This window comes from Eublepharis macularius, chromosome 7 (assembly GCF_028583425.1).
Source record: "Eublepharis macularius isolate TG4126 chromosome 7, MPM_Emac_v1.0, whole genome shotgun sequence".
NCBI lineage: Eukaryota > Metazoa > Chordata > Lepidosauria > Squamata > Eublepharidae > Eublepharis > Eublepharis macularius.
The window spans coordinates 88,677,924-88,694,469 of record NC_072796.1 but is presented as its reverse complement, the minus strand read 5'-3'; the positions used below and the strand labels follow the sequence as shown (position 1 = coordinate 88,694,469).

Genomic DNA, 16,546 nt, shown 5'->3' with positions numbered 1-16,546 from the left:
GGTTCAGGATCTGAACCTGTGAGCTTGAAAAAGGAAGCCCTGGACATCTCCCTCCCCAAAGCAGAACCAACCTCCCCCCACCCACGTCCCCCTCTTCCTCTGAAAGGACCCTTTCACCCCTTCTGGGGTGACATTAATGCCTAGTGGGGGAGGACGGGGAGGGGAGCCGCACATCTTCCCACGTACCCTGGGGAACAAGAGGATCGTGAGTCCGCCACTGGCCTTTGGCAGACGCGTGCGAAGCTCTCCTCGCCCCCCCCCCCCCACCCCCTAGAAGCGCCTACTGGATGCCGTCGGTCCTGCGTCAGATGGAGCCTGGAAGCGATTGGGGAATGCTGCGCGTTTCTCCTTTTTGACTAATTATAAAGTGGCGCTCTCCACTTCCCTGGGTCCTGACTTTAAGAAGAGCTTCCGAGCCCGCAAACGAAACCAGCCCTGGGAGGCGAAAGGGAGGCAGCGACAGGAGATCCGACCTCGCCGCGCCCCTGTAAGATTTGCGGCAGCTGCTAATCCTCCGTAACTGCATCTCATGCCCCCACTTCACCCCGAGCGTTCACTGTTGCTTCTTTCTTTCCTTCTACAGCTCCTCGAGAGGCAGCCAGTGCTTTGCTCTTCTCCAAATAACTAGGAACTGTTCCAAGCGAGAGACTCCATCAAAGCTGCTTCTCACTTCAGAAGAGCCACCGTTCCAGGAAAAGAAAATGTAAGTGGGGAGTGGGTGTGTGCTGTAAAGATGAGAGACTTTAAGGCAGATAGTCCCTTTTTCTGAGACCTCATACCCTTCCACAAATGTTGTTAGTCTTTTCTACTGCTACGGACAGATTAACACAGCTCCCCATCTTGACCATTTTCTGAGAGTTTCAGTTCTGTTCCTAGGTGGTTTGCTTCCCTGAGAATGGATTTATGTTTTGGGGAGCTCCTATAATGTTATATTAAGCAGCATAACCTTAGTGATGAACTTGGGAGAAACCTTTTTGAGGCATTTCATTCCTGCTCTTTTTCACCAGTGGCTGTCCTCAGACGTGCTCCTTTGCTCTCTGGAATTACCTCCATTGCTTTCTCTCTGGTGTTGATAATGTCTTGAAGAGGAGGAAAAACAGTATTCACTGTACATTTTTGTTCCTAAAAACAGTGGGGGCAAGTTCCAAAAGACAATTTCATATGGAACCTCTTAATCAACCAAATTTAACACACTTTTGTACTTTAACTATAAGAGAGGCTAAAAGTTAAAGGATAAATGTTCTCCATTCATCCAAGGTGCATGGATGGGTAAAACACCTTTGTCAGTAGCATTAGAATGGTAGTTATTCTAAGTTCATCAATTCTGAGTGAAAAATGAAAGGAAAGAGACATTTATCCATCCACATCAAAATGTATCACTTCATTCAGTGTTATATTCCAGAATCTTGCATCTTCCATTGATCCAGCTGGCATAGGGTTGTGGTCTCCTCTACTATAAAGTTAAAAAGATATAAGTTATAATGACATTCCAGGGTTTAAATTTTTATTTAATATATTACACACATTTAAACCTTGAGTGCCCTTACTTTGACGTATGGGCCATTTGAACCAATGGGACTAACTTGAAAAGAATGTATTCAGATAAATTGTTGTAAAAGTTAATTAAGCAGAACTTTTCGCTCTTGATTTCCTTCTATGCATTATGTGTTCAACGATAAGAAAACAATATTTGGGAGGGGAGATGTGCATGCAACAAGGAAGCAGGTGACAGTTACTGGTCTAAATTCCTCCCTCTTTTTTTGCAGACCATGTCATTTCTTCTGAGATTTTATTTCTTACTCTTGGCTCTTAGCACATGCCTCATCCTTACTCTTCAGGCAGATTGCAACAAAGACTGTACATTCTGTACCCAACTGGCATCCTATGCCAACATCAAACCTCTGGTAAGCAGAATTAACTCTTCATTTGTTTGTTTTTTAAGATGCCACTCCATGTTACCCAGTAAGGAAATCCAATGAGAAAATTACTCTTCTGCAACCCCAGAAAGCTATAAAGTACATGTAAACCACAGGGAAATATCAAAACTCAGCCTCACATAGTTCACTAACACAGATTAGTGACTGCTAATGCACTTTAATCACCCATACATAATCATAGAGTCAGTGAAGAATAACCAAATGCGTTTTCTAAACACATTTATGTATGATATGTTGATTCTAATCTATATAATTGAGTACAGTATCAAGTGCAGATAATTATTCTGAATTTCCAGTATATATATACTTTTTGTATATCACCTCAAAAACAGTGTGTACTTCTTCATCCACTGCTACAAGAGTGTATGAGAACTGATCTTAGCATTATGGTGTATCTGATATTCAAATTATCTTACTAGATTCTGCTACAGATGCATAACAAATACATCCCTGTACCAAAAAGCATACCAGGATAGTTCAGTACCTTGGAGAGCTCTCATATTTCTCACTAGTTGCTGTGTCGAAGGGTTAAACTAAGCCAAACAAGGGGAGAAAACCGGATAGTGAGGAGTACAAGCAACAAGTCCGGAAATATGCAATTAATGCTGACTTTTATATAAATGTTGCAATAGTGCAAACGTGCGAAGTGCAAATAAATAACATGCAATGAATACAATAAACATAGTTAATACAATTCAGTTGTCCAAGTCATAATATAAATGTCTGAAACAGACCCACAATGGGGATATACTAAAGAGGAAGTCACAAGGCAGTCTTATGGTGGTGGCTCAAGTCCAATGAGATGTAAAATCCACAGGTGCCGACGGGATTATGCAGGCATCTTATACAATTCCCGTTTCGTATGAAACATACTTCTTCTTGGGCACAAGTACAACTGGAAGGTTGCCAATCCACTCCAACGTGACTGCTCAAGACCTATTACATTTCCAAATGAATGACGGACATAGGTGAATGGACATATGTTTCATACGAAACGGGAATTGTATAAAATGCCTGCATAATCCCGTCGGCACCTGTGGATTTTACATCTCGTTGGACTTGAGCCACCACCATAAGACTGCCTTGTGACTTCCTCTTTAGTATATCCTCATTGTGGGTCTGTTTCGGACATTTATATTATGACTTGGACAACTGAATTGTATTAACTATGTTTATTGTATTCATTGCATGTTATTTATTTGCACTTTGCACTTTGCACGTTTGCACTATTGCAACATTTATATAAAAGTCAGCATTAATTGCACATTTCCGGACTTGTTGCGTGTCGAAGGGTTAAGCAATCTATAAAGGGGAAGAAATAGAATTCTTCGCACTCTGAGTAAGATGTATAAATTGGACACTCGAAACCATGATCCTAAACTGCATGATAACATCCAAGAGATTTAAGACTGGTGTGGACACCAAAGAACAGCTCACTAGCTAATTTTGCCATGCTTAATTCACAACCCCATAGTGACAGAATTACCACTTGGGGGGATTTTACAGTCCTTTCCTTGAGAGGTTCATTTTGAACTGCTGTCTGTCATAATATGATGAATTTTTTTGGTTTGGCCAAGATGAGCCAAGCAGTATTCAGATATTTAAAATTTGAAGGAAAACGTGACCCAGAAAGTTTCAGTAATCATTTGCATTTAGATCACTATGTAGATCACTATGTAGTTCCTATTGGGAGAATGAGGCAGAATTTTGCACTTATTGGGAAGGTTGGTCTTCTCATATTAGAAAAGTTTTGTTCAAACCATCTGCAGAAATAACTTTCCATCATTAACTGGTTTGTTGATCTTTCTGGCTTTCCATCTCTTTTATTTTATTGCCAAGATCGGCGCGGGGAGGAGGGACTAGACAAGTTTGTTGCTTGAACAGCAGCCCTCAATGTTATGTAACAAGTGGTTTTGGAAATTAAGATGAGTTTCAAAAGCTGTTTATAATATGCCAGTGGGGAGATACTGTTCCAGAGGTGGGGGCAAAAAAATCCTAAAAAGAAAATGTCTGAGGGTTTTTCCCTATGATTCTATAAGGCAATTTTCCCCTACAGGACCCTGAAACAGAGACACACACTACTACCTCTGCACTTGGTCATGGTTTCTTTGGCAAGAAGTACAAGAGAGCCTTAGACATTTCATTGTGTCTGTCAAGTCATAGTTGACTTATGATGACCCTGCTGGGGTATTCAAGGCAAGAGGTGGTTTGCCATTGCTTATCTCTTCATAGCAACCTTGGAGAGCTAAATAGGATCAGCTAACCAGTGCCAACCTTACTTAGCTTCTGAGATCTGATGAGATCGGGCTCTTCTGGGCGATCCAGGTCAGGGCAGACATTTCATTATAGCACCAACATTCCAGGCTTTCTGCCCAAAGCTACCTGCAGCAATTACTTGTTGGATATTGAAGACTGTGATGATACAAGACTGTATTTATGAAGGGAGAAAGAGAAATATGACTTTAGGAACCCAGTGAAAAAACACTATATGTTCTTTCAGTCTATATATGTTGAAGAAAACAGGTAGTCCACTTCCTCCTGATTCAAGAGCACTACTGTGATTTCAATAGGCTGTGCTTATTTTGCTTGCTTTTTATCTTCATAGTTGCTGATCAGATATTCCAGGAAGATAAATCAGCCTAATTATGTAGCCATAGCTAATGTGGAAAACATGACAACTAGAGTGAATGAGAGATACAAAATAAAAGAAATGCCCCTTCCTGTAATTGCTTGGTGAAAAGCCTAGCATTGGATTCACAATGCTGTTCTTCAAGCCACTGGGGATGGTATTACTCCTAAAATCATTATGAAAGTTACAGTGCTATGCAGAGTTATTCCAATCTATATCCATTTGTTCCACTGTTAAACTAATAGTCAACTGAAGAATCCAAAATATTAAATGATCTATCTAAATAAGAAAGATAAATCTGAATGTAAAAGAGACAGAAAAAGTATGGCCAAATCATCATTTTAGGTCATACCAGTAGTTCTAATTCTATCTGTAGAACTGTAGGATTAAGTGGAAAATTAAATAAGTCCATGTTCCAATTCTCCTTCCATTTTAAGCCATTAACAGATTATATATTTTGTTATAACATTTGTACTGGCAATAGAACAGGAATTGTATTGTCGAAGGCTTTCACGGCCGGAGAACGATGGTTGTTGGGGGTTTTCCGGGCTGTATTGCCGTGGTCTTGGCATTGTAGTTCCTGACGTTTCGCCAGCAGCTGTGGCTGGCATCTTCAGAGGTGTAGCACCTCTGGTGCTACACCTCTGAAGATGCCAGCCACAGCTGCTGGCGAAACGTCAGGAACTACAATGCCAAGACCACGGCAATACAGCCCGGAAAACCCCCAACAACCATAGAACAGGAATTTCTTATGTAAATGGAACTGGTTTAGAAAACATTTCTTTCTAGCATACTATATCAACATTATTCATAGATTGTAACATGAACATATGATGTTAGACCATTAGTCCACTTAGCTCAGTAATGTCTTCTCTGACTGGTAGCTTTCACCATCTGTTTTCTGATTTCCTTGGACAAGATATGCTAGGGATTGAATGTGAAACCTTCTGTATATAACACATGTGATCTATCACTGAACCACAGTTCCTTCCAAAATATCAATGTTAAAATGAAGGATGCATTTCCTCTAGACTTAATTCTCTTGTTGAAATTAAGGGAGCCAGTATGTTTGAGAATGTAGTCACTTATTTTAGGTCCCTATGGTTCTGTAAAAAATATTGTTTATGAACAGGTCCTTTTGTCTTGCCAGTTGGTTTCCTTTTTTTCTTGAGAGTAATACAGAAGAAAAAGGCAGGTCAAACAGGATAACAATGCAGGAGACATTAGAGTGAAGGAAGTGGTGAGAAATACATTGCTTTCGAAATGGTTGCATATGTTTAAACATGTTCATTTATATACAAACCTGTGAAAATGACATAGAAAGCCCAGTGCCATCAATAGTATATAGAGAGAGCAGTCACTGTTATAACACCTCCTTTATTATTCATAGTCAAGCATGCAAGACTTTTTCGATCATGGCTGAGATGCGGGAGAAGGGGAGGGGGAGATGTTCTCTATACTAAATTTTAATAGCCCTTTAAGCTATTAAAGATGTAATGGAAAATTTCTCCTGAAGGGAAGTCCTGGACTACAAAATGCTGATCATTTGATTCTAGCCCATAAAAGTCCATAATGTCAAAATAGGAAGAGTTTGCCTTAATGAATACTTGTAAAATGTTTGTCAAGATAAAACGTAGAATGAGATCAAATGCCCAGTTCTGAAGTTCATCTTTCTTTATATGTTTTAAGGATGCTAATCATGGGGAAAACAAAGTTTGTGTTTATGCCCTGCACATATTGGCACATGGGAAGCAGGCACAAGCTTTTGTCCATGTAATTAGGTAACCATGATCATTAATATTGATGGCATTAGGAAGATCACATAATTTATTGTTTATGGACATTCACTTAAGTATTCTACATAACCAGAGGCCAGAGAGCTCAGCATGTCACTAGGTCAGCCCCATCCTTCCCTGATTAGTATAGTAGTGGATATTGTTTCTTCAGCATAGCCATTTAAACTGAAGATGTACATAAGACATCTGTAAAAATGCACTGAATCAAACTAAAATGATTTGTACTGTTTAATAACTGATTGGAACTGACTAACTACCGAGTTTCACTTGTGTGAAATACATACTCATTCCAGTCCAATATGACCAATGGATTAGGAATGCAACAGGCAAAAGTAGAGCATTGCCTTATTGCCAGGATTTAGCTCTTAGCACTTGAGGCTTGTGCACAATTCCTGACAGAACAGAGGACTGATGCTTATGCTTTTGATCATTTACAGATTTTGAAACTGGAGACGTAGGTGAAACCCAGGGGGGTGAGAGTCCCATGTTCAGGCTCTCCATCATTGCAGAGAGATAATTATCCTGCCAGATTCTGAGCTTCTTTTAATCATTTCCCTAAAAGCAGTCAGAATAAAATGGTTAGACATATTTTGATTCTTCAGACATTGGCTTGACCCTCCATACTCTACCACTATTAACGCAAAGTATTATAAAAGAATAATAGATTTTTAAAAATTGTTTAAATTACACCGCCTGGCTCATCATGACTATGAAAATGAAACAACTGGAGTGAGATATGCAGGATATTTTCTGAGACATGAAACTAGCTGAACTGCAATCAAACATACTTCTGTTAATTTTTTGTAAAAATCAAATCTGACACTAACCCCTCCAATTGTTGTTAATGGAAATGTTCTCAGTAATTGATTATAAATTTCATTTGAATTCTCACAAAGATTTCAAAACCCAGTTATTCCCGTACAATCCGGTTAATGTAGAGAGGATCGTGCTGGGGGAGTATATGTGTGGTGAGTTGCTTCTATCCCAAGTTATTTAGGGGGGGGATGAATCTGGTTGAAATTTTAAGTCTGAATTTAATATTAAAAGCCACAGCTGTACAAAAAAAAATCACTGCATTTTACTATAATTTTATTTTCTGGACAAAGACCACATTTATATATTCTGAATGCTACATGATGAAACTGAACAATTATAGACCGCACATGAGTGTCAAATAAGATACCAACTGTTGTATCTGCATCGCAATTCAATGGAATGTTGTTGCAGACAATACTGACAACCATTATCTCTCTGCAATGACAGAGAGCCTGAACGTAGGACTCTCACCCCCCTAAGTTTCACCTCTGTCTCTAGTTCCAAAACCTGTAAACAATCGAAATTGTAAGCATCAGTTCCCTGTTTTGTCAGGAATCATGCACAAGCTGCAAGTGCTAAGAGCTAAATCCTGGCAATAAGGCAAAGCTATACTTTGCATGTAGCATTCCCAGGGCTTTTTTTATGGGAAAAGAGGTGGTGGAACTCAGTGGGTTGCCCTCAGAGAAAATGGTCACATGGCTGGTGGTCCTGCCCTCTTATCTCCAGACAGAGGGGAGTTTAGATCATCAGCGGCGCGGACGGCAATCTACCCTCTGTCTGGAGTTCAGGGGGCGGGGCCACCAGCCATGTGACCATTTTCAAGAGGTTCCAGAACTCCGTTCCACCATGTTCCTGCTGAAAAAAAGCCCTGAGCATTCCTAATCCATTGGCCATATTGGACTGGAATGAGTATGTATTTCACACAAGTGAAACTTGGTAGTTAGTTAGTTCCAATTAGTTATTAAACAGTATAAATCATTTTAGTTTGATTCAATGCATTTTTACAGATGTTTGAGGAACATCTTTGCATGTAGCAAAGTATAATTCATTGGCCATATTGAACTCGAATGAATACATATTTGTAGGGAAGGCTCTGTCATGGGAAGCAGTGACAAGTCATGCATTATACTAGGTATATGTGAAAATCTAACTTTTTAGAAATCACTAGCATTTAAATATTTTAAAGAATATAGGTAGCGTTTCTGAAATAATACAATATACTAAATGTAATGAGTCAGATATGCTAAATTAGAAATATAGAATGTTTTAGAAATGCTATTTTTTAACATTAGGAATATGTTTGACTCTTTTGGCAAAAATTTATGGTCTCCTTTGGAAAGGTAGTTAGTACTGCTACAAATGTATGATCATTGTTGTGTAACTGGCTGAACCAGATTGTTTGGATCCTTTCCAGTCTGGTTTCAGGACTGGCTATGGGGCTCTGAAGGTCTTGGTCACTCTAGCAGATGACTTGCACTGGGAGAGGGATGGGGGTGAGTGTGACCCTGTTGATTCTCTTGGGCTTCTTGGTGGTTTTTGATATCATCAATCATGGTATTCTTCTGGGCTGCCTTTCTGGGTTAGAAATGGGAAGCACCATTTATGGTTGTTTTGGTCATACTTCAAAGGTAAGTTTCAAAGTGTGACAATGGGGGAGTGCTGCTTGGCAGCCCCTCGGAAAGGTTATTCAGAGATTTGGGCTGGGTTGTGACCAATATGTGGATAATACCTCTATCTCTCACTTCCAAAATATCCCAAGGAGGATGTGCAATCCATGAACTGTATAATCCATGAACTGCCTGGGGGCAGTTTTGTGATGGATGAGGGCTGGTAAACTGAAACTTAATTCTGAAAAGATAGAGGTACTACTGGTGGAGGGAAGGTCTGACCCAGGAATTGATATATCTCCTATTCTGGATGGGTTTATACTCCCTCTAAAGGAGCAGGGTTGAGGCCTGGGGATACTGCTGTACAAAGGACTCCTCTTGGATAAGCAGGTGATGGCAATGGCCAGGAGAACCATTCACCAGCTTCATCTCACAAGCCTGTGGCAGCCTTTCCTGGGCAAAAAAGATCTTGCCATTGTGGTGTATGCCCTGATAACATCTGCATGAGATTACTACATTAGACTATGCTGTGAGGGGGCTGCCATCTGGAAGCTGCAGTTGGTACTGCAGGGCCCTCACCACCTGAGACTAGATGACAACCCAAACAGGCCTCATCAGTCATGGCATTGAAATGATGGAATTCCCTCTCTAGGCAGATTTGCCTCTCCTCTACTGCCATTGTATTCCACCAGTGGATGAAGACTTTTCTGTTGTGTTTGGCATTCCCTCATTGAGCTTCCTTCCCATTTATGTATTTTAATTGTTTGTGTTTGTATGTGCGTGCACACGTGTTTCACTGTTCTTTCCCTTGGGGACCCTAACTTGTGTGGAAAGCTAGCATTACAATGTTTAAATAAACTGGAAGATGACACTTATGTATACAAGTTTGGCACATAACAAAAATCTCTAAAAGGGAAATGAAAATGAGGTTGGTTGTATGAAGTTGTTCTAAGAGAAAGGCCTGGAAAAAAACATAGATTCTGAGGATTTTCCACTGGGGCTACAGCAAAATGCACTGCTTCAGATGTTATACAACAGAGAATATGTGATTGTTATTGTTTGAGTGGATGTCCATATGGCAGAGACTAGCAGATAATACCTGTTCTATGACATGCGGCTACAAAGAACGTGGGATGAGAAACAGGTTTGCCTTAAGTTTTTCTACATGTATATTGTACAGATACATGTAAAATGTAACAATGGGACAAATTATAATTATATTCAATAATGTGACATATTGCCATGTTAGCTCTAGCTATGAATATTTTGAGACGTGTGATTGTTTTACTTGCATTGATGGAGAACCTTCCCAAATTTCATCAAACTAGATCTGATACAGTTCTATGCCATAGTAGATACATTCTTCTCAATATGATGTATCAGAGAAGGCTACAAAGCTGCAAAGTGCACAGCCATGATTAATATCCTTGATTTATATTCTGAAATGTGGGAGTTTATATTTCTCTGCGTTCTCAGCAAACCAAGAAAACGTCTTAAATGTAGTCTTATATTTAAACATATTTTTCTAAATCAAACTATTTTTCAGGTATGTACACTAGAATGTGAAGGAAAGTTGCCTTCTGCCAAAGCCTGGGAAAACTGCAAAGAACTCCTACAACTAACTAAACTGGATCATTCCCAGGAAGGTAATGGTGCCCTAGGGGTCAACCTAAAAGAGCAAGATGAGAGTCATTTGCTAGCCAAAAAATATGGTGGGTTCATGAAAAGGTATGGGGGCTTCATGAAGAAGATGGATGAGCTCTATCGTCTAGAACCAGAGGAGGAACCTAATGGAGGGGATATCCTAACTAAGAGGTATGGAGGGTTTATGAAGAAGGACTCGGATGATGATGCTTTGGCCAATTCCTCTGATCTGCTGAAAGAGCTTCTTGGAACAGGGGAAAATGTTGACATTGGGCATTATCGGGACATGAATGATAATGATGATGAAATCGTGAAACGATATGGTGGCTTCATGAGAAATGTAAGGCACAGCCCAGAAACTGAAGATGATGCCAAAGAGCTGCAAAAGAGGTATGGTGGCTTCATGAGAAGAGTGGGAAGGCCAGAGTGGTGGCTGGACTACCAGAAACGTTATGGTGGATTTCTTAAGCGCTTTGCTGATTCTCTTCTTCCTTCAGACGATGATGGAGAAAGTAATTCCAAAGAAGTTCCAGAGATGGAAAAGAGATATGGTGGATTTATGAGATTTTAATATCTTCCTTTTTGTCCCTTTTGTCGCCACTGAAAGACTGCCTCATTTATCATGATTTATTGTAATTTGTTGCTTGTATTGTACAGTTTTTTACTGTCCTAGTTAATAATGCAACCTGCTGTCTGTTATTTCAAGTTCTGTGCTATTTTAAGTCAACTAACTCTGTTTTTGTCTGTTTTGAGTCTATGTTGTACTTTTCATGCTGAATCAATTTTGATTACGTATCCATTTCTTTAAAACAGCACAATTGCTTAACTGTATATACAATAAATTGTTCATCCTACCTGCATAATACATCCAGAAGTATTTATTGTTTCTTGGCAATCACCATTTTATAACAAAGAAATATTCGATAATGTGTTGTATCTGCTAACTTGCAATTAGTTCTGTCTTCAAAGAAAAATTGGATTTTTTCCAATTTTCCTTTTTTAAAAAAAAATCTTAAGGCAAAGTAGGTATTCTACAGATTTATGACCCATGCTTTTTCATTGCACTGAAAGCTGATAATCTCTGGCTCAATGTGAGTTTATAAGTACATACTTCTTTATAAGTTTAGCTGGTGCAGTTTGCACAACTGGTCGGTGAGCAAGGCATTTTCCAAGACAACATGGCATCTTCAAAACAAGCATTTGAAAACCTGTTTCTAAATTCATGGAGTTGCTAGAAGATTCTTCTCAGCAGTAGTTCTATCCGTTTTTAGTACAATACTCAAATTCTGTTAATTGTGCTTGGACATGTACACAAATGTCTGTGTTGTAACAAAACTCTTGGGATCCTTAGCTCAAGCTATAGCTGCTTTAGTCTCTTCTTTTTGTAGAAATTCCTAACAACACAATATGTTCCAAATGACACAGACTTGCTTTGCTATTAAGAGCAAGAGGAGAAATCGTGACGTCCTAATGAATAAAGTCCTTAAGGAAATCGTGACGTCCTAATGAATAAAGTCCTTAAGGAAATCGTGACGTCCTAATGAATAAAGTCCTTAAGGACTTTATTCGTTAGGATGTCATGATTTCTCCTCTTGTTATTGTTCCTTGTGACTCTCTGGTTTTGTTACATTGCTATTAAGACTTCCGACACAGACTTCCAAAGACTCCATTTTTCAACAGTTTCTGTTCTTCAGCGGTAATATCTAGTGTCCATCCTCTAGCAACTTTCCTCAAATATGTGTATATTAAGGAACGCTTACAGATATGGCACTGGTATTTCAAACAACAGGGGATTAAATCTCTGAAATTTGGTAGTGAATCACACTTGATATCTCTAATTTCAAGGTGGCCACTATTGCAGCCAACTGTTTACTTTGTACATTAGAATGTGGCAGTCAAGAAACATTAAACCATGATACTGGTTGCATACTTACTTCTCTTCAGAAACAGTAGTAGCTATGTGTACGTAGAATACATAGAAACTGGTGTCATTAACCATATGATTTATGATTGACGGTGTTTGGCTCAAACATAAGAATGAGTGAAAGAAAAACTGCCAACTACAACAACAGCCAGTTCTGCATTCACCTCTTCTACATTCGCCTCTTTGGTCCTGATACTGAAGATTTTTCTTGCCTTTCTGATTTCATTTGATTTTTCAATCTTTTTTCTGCTGCTACTAGGCATCTGTGGCATAAGTTTTCCGTGTGTCTGTTTTCTCCCAATCTCCTTTCAACTCCCAGATCAAATTTCATTATTTCATCTTGCAAAAGGCAAAAATGAATGTTCTTTCCGATAACCTTGTTTACAATTTTATGAAGAGAAGACCAATAATACTAGTTCTAATTAACAGGGAATGTTTCAAACAAAAGGAACACTGAAGCTCAGATGTGCAGGTAAGTGTGAAAATGCTGCAAGTAGGGTTAGATCCAAAAAGTTTTTCTACTAGTAAAAAAGGGAGAAGGAGCCATCCCTCCCTTTGGCAAACAAAAAATTATGCTGGCGGTCATGGAATCTGCATGGGCAAAAACCAAGTGGAATGGGGGCTGTGACAAGGAAGGAGATGAGTTGAGATTGAAGGGGAAAGCTGGCTGGATCCAACCCATAGTCTGCTGTTCAGAATATCTAGAAAAATGTTACATAGTGTTAAGAAAACAGGTTTACTTAAAACTATTTCTCTTCACACTATTGAATGCATCATGCTGATTCCTCTATGGCTAAAACGTGTTGCACAAATTATACTTAACACAGAATTCAGTTCCAATATCCATCCCAATCACCCAGCATTCTATTGTACTCTTGCATGACCAATAAACTGGATGCAGACAGGAGCAGACTGGATTCTCAGGAGGACTGAGGTTAGCCAGGGTGCTTTCATACAGAAGTATGAGAAATGAAAAACGGATACTGCTGTGCAAGCAGCAGAGAATGGTCTTGAGGAAAGGGGGGAATGCATTCACGCACAACCTTCCCCTTACCATTCCCTGCTGGTACCACCCTCCCCACCCGCTTTCTGCTTGTCATTTAGATGCAGAAGTGCCAGATTATAATCCCTTCCACAGCCCTACCACCCCCCTTTCCCTCCACCAGTTTAGTTTGGGGATTTTTAAAGCCCTGTTAAAGGGCTAAAAGGGGGAATGCCAAGCTAAGCGTCACCATTTTGCACGTGGTGATAAGCTCCACCTCCTCTCTAGACTGGCTACAGTCAAAACTTTCACACAAAGGCTCTGCCTGAAGCTGACATACTGTTTCCCATTGTATGTTAGAGCAATTCAGCCATCCCGGCCAGTGGCAACAGCCACTCAGGCCGGTGGCTGCTTTTGCCTCCTCGGAAGGAGGAAAGCAGAAGGCACACCCTGGCATCCAGGGCTTAGCATTGGGGGCGGAGCCTGTAGCCTTAGCTGGCTTCTCCGCCCCATTGCATTCAGTTGTGCCTCATGCTCGGCCTGAGCAGAGCTCATTTCAAGCTCTCTCAGCCGAGCTCCTCTGAGGCTGGTTTTACTGAGGGGCCTCAGGGCTTGGCAGCAGCAGCTGCCTTAGAGAAACTGTACTATTCCCCTGCTTGCTACCATCGGACTTCATGAGGAGAGCCAGGGCCCAGCGCCAGGCTCACTGGTTTGGCAGAGACTTTTTTCTCCTTATTTACATTTGGGGCCTGTTGTCTATCAGTCAGGAGGGATAAAGCAAGATTATGCCCAGCCCTTGAGGCCTCTGGCCTACCTAGGCTCCTTCCCCCTCCCCCCAACACTGTTTTACTTCGTTGAGAGAGAATACTTGCAGCAGCAGCAGCAATAGGCTTTGCTGTAGGCCACAGGGGTGAGTTGCAGCCATTTAAGGGGTGGATTAGTTCATACTTTATTGCTACTGGCCTAGCAGGGTGGATTCTAGTAGTCCCCCCCCCTTCCTTCCACCTAGGCTTTATCCCCCCTCGCCATTTACACATACTTGGGAGGGAGTATTTCTAGCAGCAATAGCTCGGCCTTGGCCTGCAGGCAGCAGGAGCCATTTTGCAGTTTATTCAGTGGGTGCAGCCATTTTGAGAGAGGCACTCAGTGACCTTCTTAGCCTGGCAGTGCAGCCATGTTATGAAGGCATCTACAATATGCACAGCTCCAAGAGTGGCCATTTTGAGTGTGGCATTTGTGTGGCCTGATTTGCCTCCTGCTTACTAGCAGTTGCAGTCATTTTGGTGGGGCTTGTGCAGCTGCCTGCAGACTCATCCTTTGAGAATGATTAAGAGACCAAAGGGAATAGGGAAATACTGGGCTATCAGTGTCCATCAGTCAGGAGGCCTGAGGCAGGGTAGGCCCAGCCCCCCTCAGGCCTCCAGCCTATCTAGGCTCCTCCACTCAATTGTTTTACTATATTGGTGAGAGTACTTACAGCAACAAAGGTGGATTGCAGCCATCTGAGGGGCAGATTGCTTCACACCTGGGCTGCTGGCACACATTATTACTTTTTCACTCATGCCACCAATGGCATATTGTGTTATTGCATCTGTTTTAGCAAGTACTGGGTTTTATGCAAAGAAAGAGGCACTGAAGGGTGAGAGGAGGTTAACCATTTGATTGGCAGTGTGTGGGATTTGATGAATAACATTTCATTTATAAGAAACAGAACAAATTGATGTTGGAGAACAATCATCATGGTTGTCAGGCTTTGCAGGTTGCTGTAAGAGCATGGTGGACTGCCACCAAAGAACGCTATCCAAAGCTTCTCCAAAGAAAGGGGAAGCAGTATGTGCTCCACAACCAGGAGACCCCGGAGGCAAGTTTCTTCCTCTGCTGAGTACTAGTGGCATCGGGGACCTAGTGGCACATCTAGATGCCAGGAAAGGCCCGGGCCCAGAAGAGGAAGCTAGGTGGGGAATCTTCTGGAGGGTGGGGGGTGCAGAAAACTGCAAAGTTGTCATGTGGGGCACAGAAGTCTGAGATTTTATCTGTCCTTTCTGACAGTTTAGTGCAACTGATGGACGGTAGCTGATCTGGGCTAGCCTGCCTTAACCCAATCCGGTTGCATGGCAGTGAACCGAGTGACAAAGCTGGGTCCATATGGCCTAGGAGGATTGTTCAGCACCCCCGGCAGCGATGAATCTGGCGAAATGTGAAAAACAACATGGATATGGCTGAAGGAGGCTGGTAGCAGTGGCAGTGCAGCCACCTAATAAGGAGGTAATGGGAGCATCTGCCATACTGGCAGTGAGGGAAGCGGATTCCAGACTGTAGAGTGCATGGCTGTGAGGTGGTATCTTGGCAGGTATCCAGTGGTCAGTGATGGTAGGTCCATTTGGCCCCTTGCTGGGGTATGCTTGGCCATTGGGGGCCTTGTGGGTCAGTCCCTGCCTCCTTACCTCATGGCTCTTTCCACCTAACATGGCCTGGCTAGCATATTCCAGGGTTAGTCCCGACTGGTTATGTGAATGGGCTTATATGGTGGGGTAGCTTAGGTGCTGTCCACTCAAGTTCCTATCAGCACACACACACACACACACCCTTCATTGGAGCATGGACTGGCTATGTCATGGCTATCCAGGTCCCTCAGGGATGGCTTCAGTCCACCATGTCCTGCCCTGGGTGGCTAAGTGTGGGTGCCAGGTGCTGGTGGATCTGTGGGAAGCCCAGCAGTAGTCTGGTATGAGGACCCAGCCCTATACAACTGAGGGTACCTCGGCAGCATGGAGCATCTCCCAAACGTGCCAATGCCTTGTTTTGGGGAAGAATGTTCCTAGGGATGGGAAACTCCCTCCTTTCTGGCTGGTCTCCCCCACTTTTTGGTCAGGTACCAGACAGCCTGCTGTAGTTCATTCCATTCATCACCCTTCCCACCCAAAGAAGCCCAGTAAATGATGCCTGTGCGGACACATGCTTTGACTGGCCATCAGGTTATCAGCGGTGCACAGTTGCACAGAAAGGTGAAAATGAGTTGGCATTTTGCCTCCTCCGGGGCCTGCCTGCGGACTCTTTGCTTTTGGGTTGTCATTCAAGGACCATCCCTACACGGGCAAGGCTCTGCCAACCGGGTGCTCTGTCTCAGGTGTGACTTTTGGCTGCTTCAGCTCTTTTCTTGAGGGGGCATGTAATGCTTACCCGCAGCTTTAACACGGCCATGATTATCCCA

General features: G+C 41.8%; 1 protein-coding gene across 1 annotated transcript; it reads left to right on the top strand.

The window, feature by feature from the left end:
• The first annotated feature begins 355 nt into the window (after positions 1-355).
• PENK (proenkephalin) lies at positions 356-11,134 on the top strand. The gene is made up of 4 exons (XM_054985666.1): positions 356-487; positions 584-703; positions 1,767-1,904; positions 10,332-11,134. The coding sequence occupies exons 3-4, from the start codon at positions 1,770-1,772 to the stop codon at positions 10,998-11,000; spliced, it is 804 nt and encodes a 267-aa protein (XP_054841641.1). The 5' UTR covers positions 356-487; positions 584-703; positions 1,767-1,769; the 3' UTR covers positions 11,001-11,134.
• Positions 11,135-16,546: the final 5,412 nt, after the last annotated feature.